At 37.2% G+C, this 24535-nt stretch overlaps 1 protein-coding gene across 3 annotated transcripts in view; it reads right to left on the reverse strand.

The window, feature by feature from the left end:
- The window catches only part of aga (aspartylglucosaminidase), a 167865-nt gene that overhangs the window by 134942 nt on the left and 8388 nt on the right, over positions 1 to 24535 (reverse strand). For all 3 annotated transcript variants that reach the window (XM_039751064.1, XM_039751065.1, XM_039751066.1), the window contains exons 2-3: positions 21486 to 21639; positions 17315 to 17427 (exon numbers count right to left, since the gene is read on the reverse strand). In XM_039751064.1, the coding sequence (XP_039606998.1) occupies positions 17315 to 17427; positions 21486 to 21639 (267 nt within the window). The remainder of the gene's footprint in view (positions 1 to 17314; positions 17428 to 21485; positions 21640 to 24535) is intronic.

The following is a 24535-nucleotide window of genomic DNA, read 5'->3' on the forward strand; positions in this document are numbered from 1 at the left end:
GAATTTTAGCTGGCAATAAGAGTATCTGGCAATAGTTTGCTAAGGCTGGATTTGGGTTCCAGCCTGGAAAAATGGATAAGGCCAGTCTGTCCTACAGTATGCAACTCCATCTCAGAGAAAATGGCAATATTAAATGTGCCTCCATTTTCAACTTACTGTACTGTAGTTAAGATGTCACATTTTCATCTTTTAGATCAAGCTACCTTGACAGAAAATGTTCAACATCTTAATCCAGCTACCCCTTGCCTTGACATGCTCTCTACAAGCCCATTTTAAAAGGGTATCAAATTGCAGATCAACAGAAGTACCGAAAATAGTTCATATGTCTCTTAATTCTGGTATTTTTCCTTAGGCCCTTGGATGCCTCAGTAATAAATAATTATAAGCCCATTTCAAACCTGCGGTTTTGGGAAACATCATTAAATAAACTATTTTTGCTGTAACATAGCTCCTCCTTAGCCACTAACTCCTATCTTAACACTTTTAGTCTGGATTTTGACCACACCATAGTACTAAGACTATAGTTCTTTTAAATGACATTCATATGGACAGTGAGGAGTATAAAAGGTCTTGTTTTAGCATTAGTGGATCTCAGTTCAGCATTTAAAATAGTTCATCATAAGAAATTACTAGAGACTGAAAAACTAGGTAGGACTGACTGATGCAGTATTAAATTGGTTTGAATTGACACTTTGTGTCAATTTGTAATTATGAATCTGAGTATAAACAAAACTCACATGTGAAGTTACACAAGGGTCCATTCTTGGACAGCTCCAATTTAGCTTTATATTTTCTCCCTTGCACAGATTAGGGAAAAACATAAAATTTTTAACATAAACATGTAACATGCAAATCTGCTAATGTGGTTATCTTCTCTATATTTTATTAGTTCATTGTTCTCTTCATTCAATGTTAATTCATCTAAGGTCTATTAATTTTGCTAACATTTGAACAAAAAGGTTGTTAAGATGAAAGAAAAAAAATCACTTTGCTGTCCCAATATAAGCTAGAGTATTTTTCAGTTTCTTTGTTACACCTTGTCTGATGGAGGGGCCTTAGCTGCCTTGAAAGCTTGCATTTGTAATCTATTTATCTATACTAATAAAAGGAAAAGGAAGGAAGGAAGGAAGGACTGACTGACTGACTGATCACTAATTCTCCAACTTCCCGTGTAGGTAGAAGGCTGAAATTTGCCAGGCTCATTCCTTACAGCTTACTTACAAAAGTTGGGTAGATTTCATTTCGAAATTCTACACGTAATGGTCATAACTGGAAGCTATTTTTCTGCATATGCTGTAATGGAGTTGAGCTCGAAAGCCGTGGGGGGCGGAGTTTCGTGTGACATCATCACGCCTCCCACGTAATCACGTGAACTCACTGTCAACGCAATACGTAGAAAACCAGGAAGAGCTCCAAAACGCACTGAAGAAAAGATGCATTATATAATTGAGAAGGCAGCGAAACAATAAGAAGTGAGCGAGTGACATATACCCATATTCATGAGTGCTGCTACTTCGGAAACAAAGCACGGTGTAAGCCTGAAGTTTAAATTAAGTTCATAGACACGCTGCCGCTGGCGTTTCTCCACACTGAATCCTCCAGGCACTACTTACAAAAGGTTACATTGACAATCGCACAGCTGAGAAGCTTCGATACATGTGCTCCATAACGCATTAAAAAAATAACGCATTTAATCACAGTTTCAATTACAAGCAAAGGGGAACTTCCGTCAATGCATGATTTCCTGGTACACCGATTACATTGATCAGCCCTTCCCAAAACCTGAGTATATAAAGACGGCGTTGGAATATTTCGGAATATATAATGTAAGCGCTGGAATATATAAAGTCAAATCTTGAATACATAAAGTCAGCGTTGGAATATATTGTCACGCTTGGGTCACAGATTTGCACAGAGACACAGGAGGTCGTAGAAACAAGAAGGATTTTTATTGAAACACTGCAAACACAGGAGCTTAAATGTGCTCCATGACAAGACAGAGATGACAGTTTCGCTAGGAGCAGAGAGAGATAAAAGCAAGCAAACAATCAGGCGCTGCACAAGGCTTTTAAGTTAGTGGAGTATCGCGCAAAGTTTGCATTACGCGTTATAGCGCAAGTGAGAAAGTAAAGAGCAATGTGAGGGTAGTCTGTGTTTCAGGGGTTGTGGTTCGCCCAGGGGCGTCTGTATCTTCTTGGGGTGCGATCAGCCCTCCAGCTCACACCCTCCCCCTCAGCTTTATTCACATTCCCGTAAATCAAGCGACTCTCTGTACCAGGTTCATTTAGTCATGATAATACATCTGCGTTGACGTGTTCAGAACCTGGTCGATGTTTTACTGTGAAACGGTAAGGTTGTAAGCCCAGAAACCATCTCATGAGGTGAGAGTTTGTATCTTTCAGTCGGTATAACCATTGAAGTGGAGCATGATCATTTATCAAAGTGAAGTTTTGTCCCCACAAGTAATAGCAAAGCCCTCTAGCTCACAATATAAAGTAAGCGCTGGAATATATAAAGACAAAACTTCAATATATAAAGTCATCGTCGGAATATACAAAGTCAGTGCTGGAATATCCATCCATTTCCCAACCTGTTGAATCCGACCACAGTGTCGCGGGATTTGCTGGAGCCAATCCCAGCCAACACTGGGCGCAAGGCAGGAACCAATCCTGGGCAGGGCACATGCATCATTTTCAAAACATTAACCGAACAGTGTTTTTTTTATTTATTTTTCTGAATACGTTTTTGTTAACTTACTTCAGTTCAGAGTCGTTTCAATCAATATATTTTGACTTTGACTTTATATATTCAGGAATGAGTTTATAAATTCCGACGCGACTTTAAATATTCAGGTTTTCACTTTATATATTCCAGCGATGACTTTATATTTTCAACTTTTGACTTTATATATACCGACGCTGACTTTATATATTCAAGTTTTCACTTTATATATTCTGACGCCGACTTTATATATTCAGAAAATCAATGTATTTGCCCGTTTCGCACCCCATAGTATATGCGTGTGTGTATATATGTACACATTTATGTACAAACCGGATTCCAAAAAAGTTGGGACACTAAACAAATTGTGAATAAAAACTGAATACAATGATGTGGAGACGGCAAATGTCAATATTTTATTTGTAATAGAACGTAGATGACAGATCAAACGTTTAATCCGAGTAAATGTATCATTTTAAAGGAAAAACATGTTGATTCAAAATTTCACAGTGTCAACAAATCCCAAAAAAGTTGGGACAAGTAGCAATAAGAGGCTGGAAAAAGTAAATTTGAGCATAACGAAGAGCTGGAAGACCAATAAACACTAATTAGGTCAATTGGCAACATGATTGGGTATAAAAAGAGCTTCTCAGAGTGGCAGTGTCCCTCAGAAGCCAAGATGGGTAGAGGATCACCAATTCCCACAATGTTGCGCAGAAAGATAGTGGAGCAATATCAGAAAGGTGTTACCCAGCGACAAATTGCAAAGACTTTGCATCTATCATCATCAACTGTGCATAACATCATCCGAAGATTCAGAGAATCTGGAACAATCTCTGTGCGTAAGGGTCAAGGCCGTAAAACCATACTAGATGCCCGTGATCTCCGGGCCCTTAAACAACACTGCACCACAAACAGGAATGCTACTGTAAAGGAAATCACAGAATGGGCTCAGGAATACTTCCAGAAACCATTGTCCGTGAACACAATCCACCGTGCCATCCGCCGTTGCCAGCTGAAACTCTACAGTGCAAAGAAGTAGCCATTTCTAAGCAAGATCCACAAGCTCAGGCATTGTCACTGGGCCAGGGATCATTTAAAATGGAGAGTGGCAAAATGGAAGACTATTCTGTGGTCAGACGAGTCACGATTCAAGTTCTTTTGAAAATCTGGGGCGCCATGTCATCCGGACCAAAGAGGACAAGGACAACCCAAGTTGTTATCAGCGCTCAGTTCAGAAGCCTGCATCTCTGATGGTATGGGGTTGCATGAGTGTGTGTGGCATGGGCAGCTTGCATGTCTGGAAAGGCACCATCAATGCAGAAAAATATATTCAGGTTCTAGAACAACATATGCTCCCATCCAGGCGTCATCTCTTTCAGGGAAGACCCTGCATTTTTCAGCAAGATAATGCCAGACCACATTCTGCATCAATCACAACATCATGGCTGCGTAGGAGAAGGACCCAGGTACTGAAATGGCCAGTCTGCAGTCCAGATCTTTCACCTGTAGAGAACATTTGGCATCATAAAGAGAAGGTCGACAAAGAAGGCCCAAGACGATTGAACAGTTAGAGGCCTGTATTAGACAAGAATGGGAGAGCATTCCTATTTCTAAACTTGAGAAACTGGTCTCCTCGGTCCCCAGACGTCTGTTGAGTGTTGTAAGAAGGGGAGATGCCACACAGTGGTTAAAATGGCCTTGTCCCAAATTTTTTGGGATTTGTTGACACCACCACGAAATTCTGAATCAACATATTTTTCCCTTAAAATGATACATTTTCTCAGTTTAAACTTTTGTTCCGTGATTTATGTTCTGAATAAAATATTAGAAGTTGGCACCTCCACATCATTGCATTCAGTTTTTATTCACGATTTGTATAGTGTCCCAACTTTTTGGATATATATATATCTATCTATATCTATGTCTATATCTATCTAGATAGATATATAACACTCATATCAATGACAAAACAATTACATTAACAATCATGTCACGTTATTTTTTTTTTCTTTTTCATAACTTCTTTTACACACTACTTCTCCGCTGCAAAGCGCGGGTATTCTGCTAGTCTATACTAATAAAAGGCAAAGCCCTCACTGACTGACTGACTGACTCACTCACTCATCACTAATTCTCCAACTTCCTGTGTAGGTGGAAAGCTGAAATTTGGCAGGCTCATTCCTTACAGCTTACTTACAAAAGTTAAGCAGGTTTCATTTCAAAATTCTACACGTAACGGTCATAACTGGAACCTACTTTCGACCATATATATAGCCATAGCCGGCAGCTCGGTCGCCATGTGAGGCGGAGTTACGTGGGTGGCGTGATGATGCGGGACACGAGTACGTAGAGAACAAGGAAGAGCTCCAAAGAGCACTGAACAAAAAAACGCATTACACAATTGAGAAGGCAGCAAAAGAATATGAAGCAAGTGACTCATACAAGCATATTCACGATTGTAGCAACTTCGGAAACAAAGCACGGTGTTAACCTAAAGTTTAAATTAAGTTCATAGACAGCCTGCCGCTGGCGTTTGTCATGCACACTACGCATACGATATTCACGAGATACAAGTTTAATGAGAAGACGCAGGGTTAAAATGAGACTTTTGATCACTTTGTAACAGAGTTTAAATTGCTGGTATGCCAGGTTTGAGCTAACATTAACTTTTTTAGGGCGGATGTCGACTTTTGTCGACAGGAGGGGTTGAGGGCGAATGTCGACTAAAGTCGACATCCAGGGATAGAGGGCGATAATCAGCTGTTAATGGCGACAAATCTCACTGTCACGTCACAGGCATTCCCTCTGTGCTTGGAGGAATGCTAGATTCGTTGACTTGGCAACTAATCCTTGCGTGTGCGTGAGTTGCGAAATGTAAACAATGGCAAGATGGCATCGACATTTGACAAGAGAGCGAAGTGAGTGCAGAAAAGAAAACACTCGGCAGACAATGTTTTGCGCATTATCGCGGAGTCGGACTCCGATTTTTCAGAATCGGATTTTATTGACAGTGATCAGGAGATTGAGCAAGAGAGTGAGAGGCCGGCATCAGCTGATCAAACACCGGCCGATGCCGCACCAGCGGATCTGCTGCCAGTTGAGCGCTTCGTGCAGCCGATGCATCTACGGCAAGGTTCGCGTGGGATAAATACACAGACATTGATCCGTTGAGAGCCGATCTGGCTACCGGACTTCACAAGACGGCATGGCTTGCTGTTGGACACGACAGATCACCAGCTGCTGTACTTCAGGCTGCTCTCTCCTGATGCTGCTTTTCAGCTAACGTCAGACAAGATAAACAGGTAGGCAGAGAAATTTTTTGAATCGTGGGCTGCGTTTGCATCGCATTCTCGTTTTTCAAAATGTAAACCCACAACAAAAGACGAGATGAAGCGTGCTGTGGTATTACAAATAGAGATGGGACAAAACTGGTGATATAACTTCAGGGAGCATTGGTCCAAACGTGCTTTGTCCCCTGGTGGCTTTGGACAGGTTATGCAGCATGGTGATAGGTACGTGCTGCTGCAAAGTTTTATCCATTTCTGTAATAAACAGAAGCAAATCCCATGGGGTGAGCCAGGCTATAATGCCATGCATAAAGTTCATAAAGTTTCAGAAGATGAAAAGAGTTGACAAAACTGTTTTCATGCAGGCAGAAAACTAGGTGGCAGTGGAATGGCACAATGGCAAAAGGGTGACTTGTCTCTCTATAGTACATACTAACAATATATGTGAGAAAGTGCAGCAACAGACAATTGAAAAGTAGGCACCAAAGCCACACGTATTGTGAGCAATGCAATGTGGCAATGACTGAAATTGGCTGCTTTGAGCGAGATCAGACTTTGCTGTGTAAAATGTATGTGATATGTATGTGAAATCATAGAGTAAGCAGGCTCATACAACATGCAAGACAGTAACATTTGTCAAAAGTAATTTTTTTTGTTGATTTGATATGTTAAACAATTGCTTTGTGTTCTTTTTTAAAAAATGTTAGTTTTTGGAAAAATATTCAGCCCTTGGAGATAAGAAACAAAAAAAAAAATTAGCCCTTAAAGAGTTAAATAAGGCCGTGGACATCGCGAGATCGCCTGAGATAGCACAAGCATACCTGAGAAGGTTCAAAGCATGTACTCCAAGCAGCTAACGTGAACTGACTTTGCAGGACTGGGAAAGGTTAAATTAAGTTCATACACACGCTACCGCTAAATATTCGTAGGCAAATCCACAACTTCATTCCGGGAATGCCCGTTAAACATCTTAGATTCACGAGTACCGATTTGGGTAGTGAGAACTTCGATGAATGAAACCCGTTATCTTTACAACGGTTGACAAACATGGAACGTAACTTGAACAGAACTCATCCTCCTAATACAAACCTGATTGAAAGAAATAATGATAATCAATTCCTTGCTGACAGCAACACTCATAACAGTGACAAAACTATTACATTGGTGTATATATATATATATATATATATATATATATATATATATATATATATATATATATATATATATAATATTTTTTATTAGTGGTGGAATTTAACGCGTTAATTGCGCTTAATTAATTTGAAAAAAATAACGCGTAAAAAAATAAACGCATTTAATCGCACTTTGCATTCCAAGCAAAGGGGAACTTTTGTCAATGCATGATTTCCTGGTACACCGATTACATTGATGCACACATCAGACCAACAAAAATGCAATAGTCGGAAGAAAGCGCGTTGCTAAGACTGATCGGATGCAAATTTAGTTTGGAAGCCTTGATAAAAGCGTAATTTTGTGCAAACTGTGCAAAAAGGAGTTTGCATACCACCGAAGCACTTCAACCTTACGGTACCATCTAAATGCAAAATGTGTTGCAGTGAGCACGTGCCGAAAGACTATTTCAAGTAAAATTCAACAGCTTTAGGACACTGAAAAGCAAGCAAAATTAGATGCATTACAGAAAGCGGACTTTGTGGCTCTTACTGGGGATCATTGGACTTCCGTGACTGTTAGTATTTCTAATTACATCTAATTACAAAATGTTCAATGATCACAATGTTTTAGCCTAATGTACAAAATAATTTTGGCTAAGGTTACTCAGAGTTTAAAGGTGAAGCTAGTCAAATTACCTTTTATGTTTCTGCCTTATTTTTTTAAGAAGAAAACTGCACTTTATGTTGAAATTTTTATCATTATTATTGCTGAAATTTTTATCATTATTATTTAAAGACAATACCATTCTGAAAATGTACTTAAAGTACTTAAAATACCACTTTATTTTTAAGTCTGCCCAATTTTAGCCAGGGATGATATTTTTGTTTCTGTTTTGAATTGAAATGCAGTTTAAATGCATTTTTTTATCAGAAATTAAAACAGCTTGAGTTAACAATATTCATGTCCACATGTCCATGTCTATTACTTGTTTCTGTCAGCCCACTAAAACCCTTTTAAAATAAAAACTGTATATATATATACATATATATATACACATATATATACACATATACATATACATATACATATACATATATATCACACACACGGATATATAATGAAAGCCGTTATCTTTACAACGGTTGACAAACACGGAGCGTAACTTGAACACAACACGTCCTCCAAATACGAACCTGATTGAAAGAAACAATGATAATCAAATCCTCGATGACAGCAACACTCATAACAGTCACAAAATAATTGCATTGACAATCAGGTTATGTTATTTTTAAAATGTTTCCTTTTCTTTTTCATAACTTCTTTAACACACTACTTCTCCAGGGGCATGGGTATTTTGCTAGTTTAGCCAATAAAAGGTGTCATTTCACCCTACTTTCTCCTGTATCAATCTATGGCTAACACAGTACAACACTCTACTGAGATGATACACAACAACAACATTTATTTATACAGCACATTTTCATATAAATAATGTAGCTCAGAGTGTTTTACATGATGAAGAAAAGAGAAAAAAAGACAAAGTAAGAATTAAAATAAGACATTAATTAACATAGAATAAGAGTAAGGTCCAATGGTCAGAGAGGACAGAAAAAACAAACAAAAAAAAACTCCAGACGGCTGGAGACAAAAAATAAAATCCGCAGGGGTTCCAGACCATGAGATCGCCCAGCCCCCTCTGGGCATTCTACCCAACATAAATTAAACAATCTTCTTTGTATTTAGGGTTCTCATGGAAGGACTTGATGAAGACTTCTGGCTTTTAATCCATCAATGTAGGAACATCATGGTACTTTGATTAGGTGGTGGTGGCGCAGATCACCACCACAGAAAACCGGGAAAGAAACAGAAGAGAGCCACCATGAATAGTTATGATAATTAATTGAAAATACAGAGTATCAGGATTAAATTAAAATTAAGTTATGAGAAGGCCATGTTAAAGTAATGAGTTTTTAGCAGTTTTTTTTAAAGTGCTCCACTGTATTAGCCTGGCGAATTCCTATTGGCAGACTATTCCAGATTTTTGGTGCATAACAGCAGAAGGCTACCTCACCACTTCTTTTAAGTTTAGCTCTTGGAATTCTAAGCAGACACTCATTTGAGGATCTAAGGTTACGATTTGGAATATAAGGTGTCAGACATTCCGATATACAAGATTGAGCAAGATTATTTAAGGCTTTGTAAACCATAAGCAGTGTTTTAAAGTCAATTCTGAATGACACAGGTAACCAGTGTAGTGACATCAAAACCTGAGAAATGTGCTTGGATTTTCTTTTCCTAGTTAGGATTCTAGCAGCTGCATTCTGCACTAGTTGAAAATTATTTATGTCTTTTTTGGGTAGTCCTGAGAGGAGTGCGTTACAGTAATCTAATCGACTGAAAACAAAAGTGTTAACTAATTTCTCAGCATCTTTCAAGGATATAAGAGGTCTAACTTTTGCTATGTTTCTTAAGAGAAAAAAATGCTGTCCTAGTGATCTGATTAATAAGCGATTTAAAATTCAGGTTTCAGTCAACGGTTACCCCCAAGTTCTTTACCTCCGTCTTGACTTTTAATCCTAATGCATCAAGTTTATTTCTAATAACCTCATTAAAACCATTATTGCCAATCACTAACATTTCTGTTTTACCTTTATTTAGCTTGAGAAAATTACTATTCATCAATTTAGAAACATGAGTAAGACATTGTGTTAGTGAAACAACAGAGTCGGGGTCATCAGGGGCTATTGATAAATACAGCTGCATGTCATCAGCTATGGTAACTCACGTTATGCCCAAAGATGATCTGACCTAACGGAAGCATGTAGATCGAAAAGAGCAGCGGACCCAGGATAGAGCCTTGTGGAACACCATATAGAACATCATGTATCTTTGAGTTGTAATTACCACAAGTAACAAAGAATTTTCTACCTGCCAGGTAGGATTCAAACCAATTTAACACACTACCAGAGAGGCCCACCCATTGACTAAGGCGATTTCAGAGAATGTTGCGATCAATGGTGTCAAATACGGCACTCAGATCCAAGAGGATGAGAACAGATAAATGGCCTCTGTCTGCATTTACCCGCAAGTCATTTACTACTTTAACGAGTGCAGTTTCTGTACTGTGATTTGTTCTAAAACCCGACTGAAACTTATCAAGAATAGCATGTTTATTAAAGTGGTCATTTAGCCGCATAATGACTGCCTTCTCTAGAATTTTACTTAAGAAAGGCAGGCTAGAAATGGGTCTAAAATTTTCAAAAGCAGAGGGGTCAAGATTATTCTTCTTGAGTAGGGATTTAACTACAGCAGTCTTAAGACAGTCTGGGAAGACCCCTGTATCTAATGACTAGTTTACTACGTCAAGAATACTATCAATTAGCACGCCCGATACTTTTTTGAAAAAACTTGTTGGTATTGGGTCAAGGACACAGGTGGAGGGTCTCAGTTGAGAAATTATTCTATGTAAATCAGGTAAATCTATCCTGGTGAAGGAATTTAATTTGTTTATACCGGAGTACTGGGGCTTAGGAGGATCCGCAGTGTTGGGGAGATATACTATATCATTTCTAATATCATTCATTTTTTGATTGAAAAATACAGAAATAGCCTTACAGGTTTCAATGGAAGTATTTTAGAGCATTCCTTTGTGTCACCTGGGTTTAGCAGACAATCGTACAGAATAAGATTCTGGGATTACTAGCATTGTTATTTATAATCTTAGAGAAATAGCAGCGCCTCTCAAGACAGACAAGTATAGTCCCTTACAATCACTCAGTAATTGTATAAAAGAAATCAATGGATGGATTTGCCATAGTTTTCTGCAGTTGAATGCTGAAAAAAGTAAAAGAATTGTCTTTGTCCCGAAAAAACACTGACTGAAAACTCAGTGCTCATCTTTGGTCAATGGCTCTACAGTCTAAAACACAAGTCAGAAAAATTGGTGTAAGTACATACTCAGATCTGTAAAAATCAATAAGGCAACTGTAGCTCATTCAGACTTCTGCACCCAGAGTAATCACTAACACACAAGAGAGAGTGGAATATATTACTCCAGTGCTTAAATAACTGCACCTACCTGTATGTCAAAGGACTGATTTTAAAATACTTTTATTTGCAAATAAATCACTACCAGTAAATGGAACTGGGCCAAAATACACCTCGAATTACATAGAGATTATAAAGCATCTAGATCCCTCAGGTCATCTGGGAAATGTATAGCCCCAGTTCTTAGGATCATAAAAATAAGTCAGATTATGTAGTGCTTTGCTTTGATGCCACTCACTTGTAAAACAAACTTCTAGACCTGGGGTTTGCATCAACGGTCATCTCATTTAAGTCTGAGTTCAAAACGTACTTGGCTACTGTGGCTGATTATTAAAATACATCAGTAACAGTTTTTTCTTGTTTTGTAATAATTGATTTAGCCTTTTAATTACTTCTTAACATGAATTTGATGCTTCATTTATAATAAAATTTTAATGTATTTTACATTTCTAATTTTTAATGGGTTTATTTCTTTGTAAAGCATTCTGAAATGCTCTGTGCTATATAAATAAGCTCACCTTTCTGAAACGGTTTAGTTTACTAATGCTTCATGCTATGTGTCATAACAGCATTGGGTCCCAGGCAGGTAAAACAAATGTGGAAGAAACAAATTTCACTCTTAATTTAGGTGACAGAATGCCAAGGCGTTTTATTATAAATGACAAAATGAACGATGAGAGGTTTCAAACTTTATAAAAGTGTGAATCACATTTTGTGAATGTCAGGATGCTTTTTATAACTCAGCTCAAGTCTATGATATTATTGGTCAATATCTTGTGCACCACTTTACAAGATGTGCTTTTTAGCTGTTACTGTAACCCCCATGCTCAGTTTATTGCTTTTTTTTTTAAATTCTCCAATATGACAACTACATTTTCACAAGTAAATTTCAGTATTATATTATCCAAGTCTTTCCAGTACATTTCGAGTCTAAATCTGTTCTTTGGCTGAACTTTCGCTTGTGGGCCTGGGTGGTATGGTTTCTGACTGTGGGAATAAAAAAAAATCTATGTTTAAGAATAGGACTGAACCCAAAAACCTTACATGATAAAACAGGGTCATCTCATAAGAATTTCATGAGGAGGACAAAACCCAGTCTTTCAGGCAGGCGTCATCAGTCCTGTTTCATTGCAGATTCTGTCAGTTTATAGATTATAATGGTAAGCAAAATAAAGGTGGCAGATTTGTAGTCCCTTGCACAAACCCTGAATTATTTTGTTAAGAAAATATGGCCACCTGTTACTTAATCAGTACACAATTAATTCCAAAGCAGAAAATTACTTAATTTAGTTACATTTTCTGCATCCACTGACCTACAGGCAAAAGCCTTGCCCCCATTTATTAAGCTGGTTTAGAATTACAAAAACTTCTTTAATTTTGACAACACTACTACATTTGGTTAGTTAATTAGATGAAATCCATTTTCATACATACATATAGCTCTACTGTTTGGGAAAGGCTGAACTTATGCATGCTGTAAATACTGTAATGGAAAGAACAATCACATCAAGCTGTGTTTCTCATTTATTCCGTGGATTAAATAACACTGATGTGGGTGTTGCCTATTAATACAAGTCTCGGCAATTAAAATCCTAATTGAAAATTAAGTAATTTAATCAAACTTGCCTGTGGATTGATCTGTTTATATACAGTGGTGTGAAAAACTATTTGCCCCCTTCCTGATTTCTTATTCTTTTGCAGGTTTGTCACACAAAATGTTTCTGATCATCAAACACATTTAACTCCTATTTAAGTGATTTCTTGATTGAAACAGGTGTGGCAGTAATCAGGCCTGGGGGTGGCTACGGAAATTGAACTCAGGTGTGATACACCACAGTTAGGTTATTTTTTAACAAGGGGGCAATTACTTTTTCACACAGGGCCATGTAGGTTTGGATTTTTTCTCCTAAATAATAAAACCATCATTTAAAAACTGCATTTTGTGTTTACTTGTGTTATATTTGACTAATGGTTAAATGTGTTTGATGATCAGAAACATTTTGTGTGACAAACATGCAAAAAAATAAGAAATCAGGAAGGGGGCAAATCGTTTTTCACACCACTGTATATGATTCTCTTCTATTTTGATTCTCTTCTCCGTCTCTTACTGTGATATACTGTGCCACTGTCATTGATCATGGGACAGTGTTAATGGGGACCTTATGTTCAACACCAGGCCGCCTTATTTTGTCTCAGTTTCTAAATTTTTGTGGATTTCAGGTTTATGTTATTGTACATATTTCAACTCATTCAACACTAACTAATGATTCAGATGTACGTTTAATAATGATACTAACAAAACAATTTCACTAATGTCATTAGAAGTCAAAATGTTGGGCAGCAAATTCACAGGGCAAAATGAAAATTATTATTCTCACTGTCAACATTGTCTTGAATATTTAGGAAACATTTTTCTGGGACAGGTCATTTGTTTTTATGTTGGAAATGACAACAACTAACAGCAGAGAAAGGGTAAAACATTCAGATTCACTTATCATCTTGATGGGATATTTCTACTATTTTACTCAGTCCATTGTAACTGAACAAAACCTGTTTCAATGGTTACATAAAAAGACTTTTTAACAACCTTCCGTTCAATTTTCCACAACTCTCAATATGACTTTGATCAAAATATTCTGAACCTGTTCTATTAATGTAAGCAGAAATAAAATCATATTCACAGCTACTTTTTCAAACAACTTTACAGCTCTGATCAAAGGCAAACATGATACTTTCTTATATACCACACTGATCTGTGATATTTAACAGGAACTGTAAAGAGTTTTAATCTCGTTTGAGCATCAGACATTTAGCACCCCAACCAAACCTTAACACAACTGCAATTTAAGTGCACTTCTTGTCAGAGAGCTGTCACAAGTTAGATGTTGAAATGTAATTTAAGCATTGTGCCAGGTTTGCCATGTAATTTGACTAGTATCATGTTTGCCACTGATTAGAGCTGTAAAGTAGTTTGAAAAAGTACCTGCAAATATGCATGTGATTTTAGACTCGTAAAACAAAAGTCAAATATTCAGGTCAGAATATTAGTTGGCAATGTTTTTGGCTTTCCGTGTCCAAGCATCTAAACTGAAACAGGTGCAGCTCATCACATCTCACACTTGCCTTATGATCACCTTCTTTGATGACATCATATACAGTAGATCTGCAATCTGTCATACTTTTAAAATGCATAAAAGAAAGTGTTCCATTAACTCAGCTGGAATGTCAAAGAATGGGCATTCAGGGCAGGTAACTTTGTCACCTAATAGGGTGTGTACCCTAGTCCGCTGCACCAGTTCTTCAATGTTCTTAAAAAAAGTTTCATTAATATTGTAGTCTAAAAGGGCCGCCAACACTGTCATTTCTTCTAATAAACATTCAGTTTTACTCTGAAATATGCAATAACTTCAGCAGAATTAATTTCATCAGCAGTATTAAACATTTTTCTATAATTAGTTAGAATTTCTAATAATTATCTCCATCTCCCGCACTGACATACTGAATTAGGCATTAGCAATCTACAGGAGATGATTCACCAATCAAAACACAGTATGTGGTAGATCCCACCCTCTCAACTTTGACAAGTGAATGTGACAGTTTCATTTCAAGCCATATTTCATGATGCAGCTGGAGGAATATTATGGACAAAATTAAATCAATAAATAAGCAACACACACATATTTCATGACATTCCTTTCAAAATGTTCCTTTTTAAATATTAAAAAGAGGAACAAAAAAACTACTGTCTTAATTGCAGAGTCTATAACATACTTCTAAAGTTCTACTTGAATCCAAATATTCTCACCATTACATAAATGTCAATCTCCTTTTATTTTTGCCCCTCATTTTTGCTGGGCTTCTGTTATTATTAGCATATCATAACTATACTCAACAACAAAAAAAAAAATGTAACTCACTTGTTTTATTTTTGATACTCTTAGGATTAAAGTGACCATTTTTAATGTAATACTTCTTTTACTTTGCCATTTTAGTTTGGGCTAGAACTTAATTTATTATGTGTATTACTTGTACCAATTTATTATGTGTATTACTTGTACCACTGTTGACCCCTTCATGTAAAGTTATAAACCTGGCCTGTCCTAAACTTCCTTCCCTCTTATTCCCCAGCTTAAACAATCCCCAACCACCCTACTCGTATCCTTCCCTCTCCGGTTCAAATGTAACCCATAATGGTAAAATAGGTCTGATCTGTTCAGGAGGCCTTCCAATGCCCCATGAACCTATGCTTTTCTATGCTATACCAAGAACTGTGCCACTTATTTAATCTTCTGTTCTTCTCGGTCTTACCTGGACTTGCGTGTGGCACAAGTAGAACTTCAGAAAAGACTACCTTGTCAGTTCTGCTCCTAAATTTCGACAGCTGAACTGACATTCTGCCCTTACTTATTTCATTTATTCCAACAAGGACAGTAACTACTGGATGCACCCCCACTCTGGCCAGAAGCCTATGCACCCTTTCATGGAGGTCTTTGAGCTATGCATCCAGAAGGCAACATACTCTACAAGATTCAACCTCTGGAGCAAATCTGCCTCTCAATCCCCTAACCCAATCTAAAAATCCCCTAACATTAGTGTTCTGTAAAAATTCTTCAAATTCAAGCAACAAAGATATATCTAAAATCTCCCAATGGAAGACATCCATTACGGTAGGATGTGGCAAAACTCTAGCATGTTGTTTAAATCATTTTTTTTAAAATAATCATTCATAAGCTACAGTGGCCATAAAGTGAAAGTGTTAGCAAGTTAAAAGAAAGCAATGCTAAAGGGATAGCAACATTAGGAGAGTGTATGCAAACCATGGAAAGGGCATCATTAAATGACGCGAAGCAGAAAAAATAATGCTGCCACTACATAAGTGGTAGAGGTGCACTGAATGCATGCAATGATCTCACAAGTGGAAACCATAAGCAGTAAGATCAATAACAGGTAACATGAAAAAAAATGCAGTCATTTAAAAAATAATTAACATGTACAGAAAAATTTGGTAGTTAAAAATTGATCCCATGTGTCAATAATGGTAATAATGGAGTTTTTAATCAGTAAGTTATCAAAAAATGTCAAACTTTTTTTTCATATCAAATGACGATGTCTTATCTCATGTTGCTGAACAGAGAAGAAGATTCTCCATGGCGAAAAAAGTACCTGGTACTCGAGAATACCACTGTGTCTGGTGAAGACATTCAATTGACTATCCGAATATTCACCACTGAAGCAGCAGCTGAGACCCTGCCCTCTCATGATCACATTCCTGATGGATCATATGCATCCCTCACTATGTTGGGTGTATGTATGACGTAAAATGTTGGATGGATGTGATTCATGACAAGAGTGAAACGGAATCATACTTCCTGATATGTTTCGTGCATCTAAACTATCCTGCACAGTCTTTCCATTTGCCACCTAGTGACTATATTTGTTCGGTCTCATTACAGTGTGTCGTTGCACTGCTTAGTTCACCTACAACGGTGAGTGGGAGGCAGTATCATCTTGATCTCAAAGAAAAAGATGTCCTACACTCTGCACTTCCATTTAAACAGAAATGGAAAGGGTCCCATTCCTGCTGCTGCAATACCAAGATGTTAATATTACATCATAATTAGTGCTGCATTTAATGATAAATCAAGGAGCTGTTGTTCATGTGTTGTCCTTAATGTGCCTTTGGAGATTTTTTTCACATTTGCTGGTCAAACACTGATGCGGTTTCTTGTTTGGTTATAACCCTTTGAAAAGCCCTGTGCAGGTATCTAAACATTTTCAGCAGGCTCTATCAGTTAGAAGTATGCTTTTTGAAAGCCTAAACATGGTAAAGCCAAAGACACAAAATAATGTGCTTCTTATGCTAAATACTTTTTGTTTAAAAACAAGAAAATCAAAAGTTATTTACTCCTGGGAAGTGGTATTGCAGGAAGTCAGAATACTGAATACACATAAACATATGAATAATCTCTCCATTATTTACTGCATTAATTAACTTGATTTTAAAGAACTTTGTACCATGTTAAAACTGGCATGTTAGATGATATGGGAATATCTAAAAACTGAAAAGTCAGATTCATGTTTTGAGATAAACAATGCAAATAACAAAAAGAGTGCAAAGATACCTGATTCACCAACTAAAAGAGTATGTCTGGAGTACTCCATTACTGCTCGTGCAACTCCAATAGCATTCTTGATCCTGCGAAGATCTGCAACTGAACCCACTTCCATTGTGTCACTAGGTCAAAAAGTATAAAAATTATGTATTTACAATTTTTAACAGGAAGCTTTTCTTTATATTCAACATTCTATGATTTTTATTCACAATCTTCACAAGCACCACTCCATTTACAGTACCTGAAATTAATTAATTATTCCATTTTCAAAATCAACTTTATCCAGTGCAGAGAATCAGATTCTACTCCAAAAGAAACAAATGCAAAAAAAGCTGCTCTGTACTAGAGTCTTATCCAGTTAAGGGCACATTTACATACACACTTACAAACTCTATTTAATTATTTTCAATTTCTCATTACAGGTATTTCACTGTGGCATTTCATGAATTTCTTTTGTTACATATGTAAAAATGGTGCAAGATTGTGAAGTTTTCTGCCCAAATATCCATCCATTTTCTTGAAAGGTATCCACAAACATTCTTTTTGTTTTATTTTATTGAAATCACACAACATTCCATACAAATAGATCAATTTTACAAGAATAGGATTGAAAACAAATCAACCCCCACCCCTGAGAAAGAGAGAATGGGCAGCAGAATAATACATACACCTACTAAAAAGTAAATAGATAAATTAATAAGTGAATATAGATAAATGGAAAAGAAAAAGAAAATGGGGAGATAATCTTCTTCCTCAGTTCTTTAAAAGCTTATTCTAGAATGTTATTGATTAGGTACTGCCAGGTTTTGAAAAATTTCTGCACAGATCCTCTAAGTGAGAATCTTATTTTTTCCAATTTCAAACAATATATACCATCGGTTACACACTGACTTAAAAGGGGAGAGTTAGGATTCTTCCAGTTAAGCAAGATAAGTCTGTGTGCCAATAGTGTAGTAAAAGCAATCACAGTTTGTTTGTCCTTCTCCACTTTAAGCCCATCTGGGAGTACACCAAACACAGCTGTTAATGGGTTAGAAGGGATTGTGACACCAAGGCTATCTGAAAGGTATTTACAAATTTTGATCCAGAATGATTTCTAAGTGATTAAATCCCAAATGTTTTCCAGACATTAAAAACTGCATATGTTTGAGAGGGTTGAAAAAGGTGGTTGTCGTGCAGAGGTGCCACCGATAAAGAAAAATGCTTCCTACATTGGTTCCATATGTGAGTGAGTGAAGTACTACTGAGTTGTTACTATTTTGGCGATAACTTGCATTTATTGGGGCACAAAGCAAGGAATATAAAGAAGTACTGCAAGATTTTATTTCTATTGCAGACCAAGCCTGTATATGTTCATCTTTGTGTCCATATCCAGGTTTTTATAGTTTGTATATTTGCTGCCCAGTGGAATAGCAGGGTGCTTGCTTCTTGTCTTGGTGGAGGGATGGAATAGCAGGCTGCTTGCTGCTTGTCTTTATTGGCACATTTACAGGACAAAACACGCTGACGGAGAGGTGTGAACAGATTTAAGCTGGGCTGTATTTATGAGATTTTTTCGTAGGCTTTGGTAATTCTAGTGTTAAAATCAATAGAATATAAGGATTTATAGTAGTCTCTAAATGTGGGCATTATATTTTTCTGGTCAATGATTTTGTCTCCGTTTGTGTCAGTGATTGCTGGGATTACATTGCGAACTTCTTGCTTGTGGATTTGTTGAGCAAAAAACTTATTAGCTTTCTCTCCATGTTCATAGTAAGGATGTCTTGATTTAAAAATGAGTTGTTCAGTTTCTTTAGTTGTGAAGAGGTTGAGTTCTCAATGCAGAGCCTGCCTTTTCCTATGAAGAGCCTCACTTGGATACCTGACATGTTCTTGATCTATTCTAGTAATTTTGCTGGTTAGCTTTGATACATACTTGGTTTCCAATTGATTTCTGTGGGAAAGATATGACATAATCTGTTCTCTTAAGAAGGCCTTCCCAGAGTATTCCTGCAGAGACCTCTGAGGATGTATTTGTCTCTAGAAAAAAAATGATTTATTTTGATATAAATTCTGTAAAGTTCTCGTCTGCTAATAAAAGTGTGTTAAGACGTCATCTGCAAGATGAGTATGTGGGGCATAATGATTTTATCTCCAAGATCAGAGGGGCATGGACGGAAATAGCAATGATGCACTGGTGAGTAGAAGGAATATGTTCTTGAGCTTGGGTTTAGAAATTTCCAGGGGTCTGAGAAGTTGTGATCATTTACAAACAGTGTAATTGTCTCTGCAGTGTTAGATAGGTCTCCTGTCACAGGGGCGATGATATCTTGGTCTGGATTTAAAACACAATTAAAAACCGCAGCCATTATAATTTTATGAATGTTTACATTGGAAATGGATGCAAATACATTTTGGATTAATTCCCTATCATCCACATTGGGCGTGTAAACATTTATCAAAATCACTTTACAATTAAATAAAATTACCCATGACAATCATGTATCTCTCTTCAGGATCAGATACAACATCTGATACTACAAATGAGACTGTTCTATGTATAAAAATTCCCACACGTCTAGTTTTTTTTGTAAAGCTGGAATGGAACATTAGGCCAGTCCAGTCTTTTTGCAGCCGGAACTGACCCTTGCTTAATAAGTGGGTCTCCTGTAAAAATACTATTTTAGCATTTAGACGTGTTTGGTGAGAGAATACTTTCTTTTTAATTTGTGATTCAGGCCTTTAACATTCCAGCCCGCAAATTTAACTCTCCCGTCTTGGAGACATTGATTCTGAATTTCTGATGTCATGTTGTAGTCTTAACTGAAAGTGAGACAGCTTTGACCTTAATTTCTAATTTTCCAGGGGTTATTGCCATGCAGTCTATTGTTACGTTGGTAATTATAAGGATTAAAAGGATAGATTAGAGACAACTTGCTCTCTTTCTCTCCCCCCCCAGCCCCGCGCTTTGCCTCCCCACATGAGGCTGAACTCCACTTCACAAAGTCCCAGTCTACTGACATACCTAGAGACAAAGCACGTCCAAAACAAAACAAGTCCCCCAGCAGCGGTGTATGAGAATTAAAATTGAGATATCTATTGCCAATAGTCTAAATAATATCAGCATAAAAAAAACAAACAAAAAAAACAATAGTCAACAGTCTTGAAATGTTAAGATAGTAAACCCTGGGAATGGTGTTATATAGTGGCCCTGGATAAGCATAGTAAACCCTAATACAATAATAACAACCGCAATAAACCAAGGGTATGATGTTTAACAGTCTCCTTTCGAATAGTATTTATATTAAAAAAAAAAAAAGGTTACTAATTTGATTTTTTTCCACACATACATTTTTTACTTGATTGTATCTGGCACTGAATTCAGGTTTACAGGCAGTCTGCCCAATTTGCATGCCGTGTGTGCGATTACATACTTTTCAGCAAGCACAACGTTAATTTTAAAAACAAGGTAATCGGCAATGGTTGCAATGATAATATATAATGTGATGTAATAAACATTGGGAATTTTATCATGGTAATTTTAATAGCCGATAACCATTCCATCTCTAGTGCAAAGACAATCAAGCAGTACTGGACACTATCTTGTGGATATTGCCATCAGTAGTAGTTTTGTGGTGCACAGCCAACAACTTCTGATTTCACAGAGTCAGTTGAATTACTCCTGATACACACTATTGACACTTTTGCTAAAATCACTAGGAACTAGAAGCCACAACAACTGGAAATAAGTAGAAACTGACATTTACTTTTATCTCAATAAAAAAAGGATTTTTTTTATTTTATTAAAATCATTTTATAATGCATGTTATGTTTGCAGTCTCTGGGCTTATAATATTTTATGCAGCTCTAGTAGGAATCCACAGCAGCCTAGCCTTTTCTTGTAGTCCTCGATAAAACTAACCAGGGGTGAGGGGGACAGAATTCATGTAATTGCTAAAGCCAGGTGTGTATTACCCTAGGCACATGCACACATAAATACATGCACACAAATATTGATATATACATTCATACACACATACACATACTGATAGAAAGAAGAAATGCAATGCTAAAACAAAATAACTGTTGTTAACAAGTCAAAACTTACGGGGGAAATTAGCACTAAATTCTCTAAGCCCACATTTCTATATGATACATGACCTAACTCATTGGCTCCCAAAATTGGACAACTGAAACTTACCCATTCATAATCATTGCATCTAAGGTTGTTTCTCCTCTTTCATCCGGGCTACCTCCATATCCCACACTTCCATCGCATTGATCAATTTCACACTGTTGACAGCCTTTCTCTACTGCATCTAGTGCTGAAGACCCAGAATGGAGAGTCTGCCATGCTGGAGGAAAAAGGTAAAATAATCATAGAATTACATATATAGCTTTTATTGTGTATTTCATCAAATTCAACATTAAATTAGACACAAACTAATGAATAACTATTACAGTCTATAATCAAGATATTGTGATCATCGTATTACACATTATCATTTAGGGAAAGTCAATATTGCCTTGTAACTGAAATATAATGACATACATTTTTCTAATTTTTTAATTACAACTGTAGGTTTCTAGGATTTATAGGGTCAATATTACCATCAGTAGAAAGCACAGCAAAATTCTTACTTTTATGTGCTATTCAACAAATGAGAACAACCTTGTTAAACTGAAGACCTGCCTCTCTGTTCATGTTTGACAGTTGATCGAAATAACTGCATAAGTGGATGAATGTTATATTTTAACCTGATATCTAAGCCACAGTATACTCTTTGCTTTCTTTGATATGCAGATCTCCTGTGATCTTTTTGGTTGTGCTGGGGTCAGTTGTTAAAAAGTTTATGGGCAATGCACAAAAGATTTGCTTTTTAAATTTTACATATTGTCACAAAACGAGACAAAGACAGAAAAAGGTTTGGGGCAGCCACCCATGTAATTTGGTATCCTGGCTGCAAAAGTCGTTTTTCTTTCAAATTACCAGCACTGAAGTGCTTACAACAGAGTCCAAAACAAGACTGTCAGAGAAGGGAAAAGGGAAGGCTTTTAAAGGGGGAGGCAGGAAGTGAGGTCATAAGGATCGGGCACGTGTTCATCATTCATTGGATTAGGCCCGGATGTGACATCAGGGGGGCCGGAGCTGGCAAAGTCTGTCTCCATTGACTCGGTCCCAGAAGTGACGTCAAGAGAGACAGGTGGAACCTCTCAGGTTTGGTCTACAGGGAAGTGAGAAAGAGAGTTAGTGCACTCTGCCACATCCTGGCATGCCTCAGAACTGCCTTCACTCGAGCCCTTTAGCTGCCTCCCATGCGCGCGTGTGTGACAATATGAATAGTTTTATTAAGTCTTTTTCTCTTTTAAATAAACCAAGCATTACTATCTTACTATAAAAATCAAATATAAAAATTTGTTTTCTGATTGTAAATTGCTAGTGGGCTGAGACTTGTTACTCAGATCTCAGCACTGAATTTTCTGTGCCCATGATGTGTTTCTTACTTTGTCTGTTTAAGAGTGTTTTTGCTACACTCATCTCCATGGCCATTTTAAGTGTTTCAAATTGTGCATCATTATTACAAAAGCCCTGACAAGGTAACCGGGATTATAATACTGGGCACTCAATAACTTGGTGTGGCTTTTAACACTAGAATTACCAGAGCTTATGAAAATACTCTTAGATCCAGCCCACCTTAAATCCGTTCACACCTCTCCGCCAGCATCTTTTGTCCTCTAAATATGCCAATAAAGCCAGCTATTCCATCCCCCTACCGACTTAGAATGTGCACAAACTTCTCCCAGCTCATGCCTTGATTGATATCTGGGAGTGTAGTGGAGTTTTAGAGTGGAAACAATAGATCGTTATTTTGAACACACTCATTTCATGTGTGTTCCGTTTCTACAGTAATCTTTGTAAACACATTGTTAAAACAGAAATGTTTTCATATTTTAGTAGTAAATGACAAAATGTGGGCATAAACTGTATAATGTATGAAAGCCTGAAGTCCAAAGATGAAGTAAAAACTTTCACAAAAAGTTCAAGAAAAAGACAAAAGCTTCCGTGGTGTATCGGTAAGATTGGGTGACTTGTAATCAAGAGTCCCTGGTTCGATCCCCACTGCCTCCTATATTTGCCGTTTTCAGTAGTAATCTGCTCTTATTGTTAGTATTATACAGTATACACATACACTTGGTTTGCGTCTGTAACAAACGGTGTACATTTATGGGACTTGTAAAAGTTACCTTTTTTTTTTTTCACTTTTATTCTCTAAATCACGATCACAATACATACTACTGCCCCCCCACCCAGGGATCTGATGCTGTTAGCTTTTATTTGTAACTGGGAATAACTGGAGATGTGAGTGGTGTTTTGAGACAATGGAACTGGACATTCTCTCATCTGGAGGGATTAAAGCTGACACACAAACACTGGCGAATCTGCCATCTTCGTATCTCACCATCACTTGATTTTTTTTATTCAGTTTTATTGAGTGTTCCTGCTCACGCTGAAGTAGTATGCACCTTATGGTCTATGATGTCAAAAAAAACAAAAAAAAAAAAACAGACATAGGTATATATAATATTTGGAATTATTCGTTTTATGACCAGTATAGTACATTTCGGAAAACTTTGTGGCATGGATGCAACTTTATTCATATTCATTCGCATAACATCTTGCGGTTTGTAATCAGTGACCGTGTTCCCGATCTTGCCAGTCTCCACATGTTGCTGTGCTGTGTTGTTGTACTCCAGGACATGCAGAGGAAAGAATAGTACAGAGCAGTATTCCCTCCAATAATTTAATGTAAAAAAGGCTTGTGTGCCTTTAAGATGCTGAAGCATGGTCACGTGAAAACCGTGGAGTGTGCAGTGAGCATGCGAGTTTGTGAGATATACCTTGTGAAAGCTGGAACTACTAGAGTCGCTAGAGAAAGTTTGTCCGTTATTGACCAAATCCACACACACCTACTCACCTACCTGTACAGTTGTTCTACTTCATGTGAATTTCTGGCATTTCAACATTAAAGCAATGTTCCTGAAATGGATGGATTAGTTCCTGTGTTCTAACTGACACACCACAGCGACTACAGCATATTGCAAGTCTGCCTTCTTAAATTCCTTCATAATAATTTGTGCTCCTTCAAGCCGGATTGCAGTGGCTACTGTGGAACATGTATCCTTACTCAGGGCTCTAGACTAACTTTTTGCACTGGTTGCACTGGTGCGCCTAACTTTTTTCTAGGTGTT

Source organism: Polypterus senegalus, chromosome 4 (assembly GCF_016835505.1).
Source record: "Polypterus senegalus isolate Bchr_013 chromosome 4, ASM1683550v1, whole genome shotgun sequence".
NCBI lineage: Eukaryota > Metazoa > Chordata > Cladistia > Polypteriformes > Polypteridae > Polypterus > Polypterus senegalus.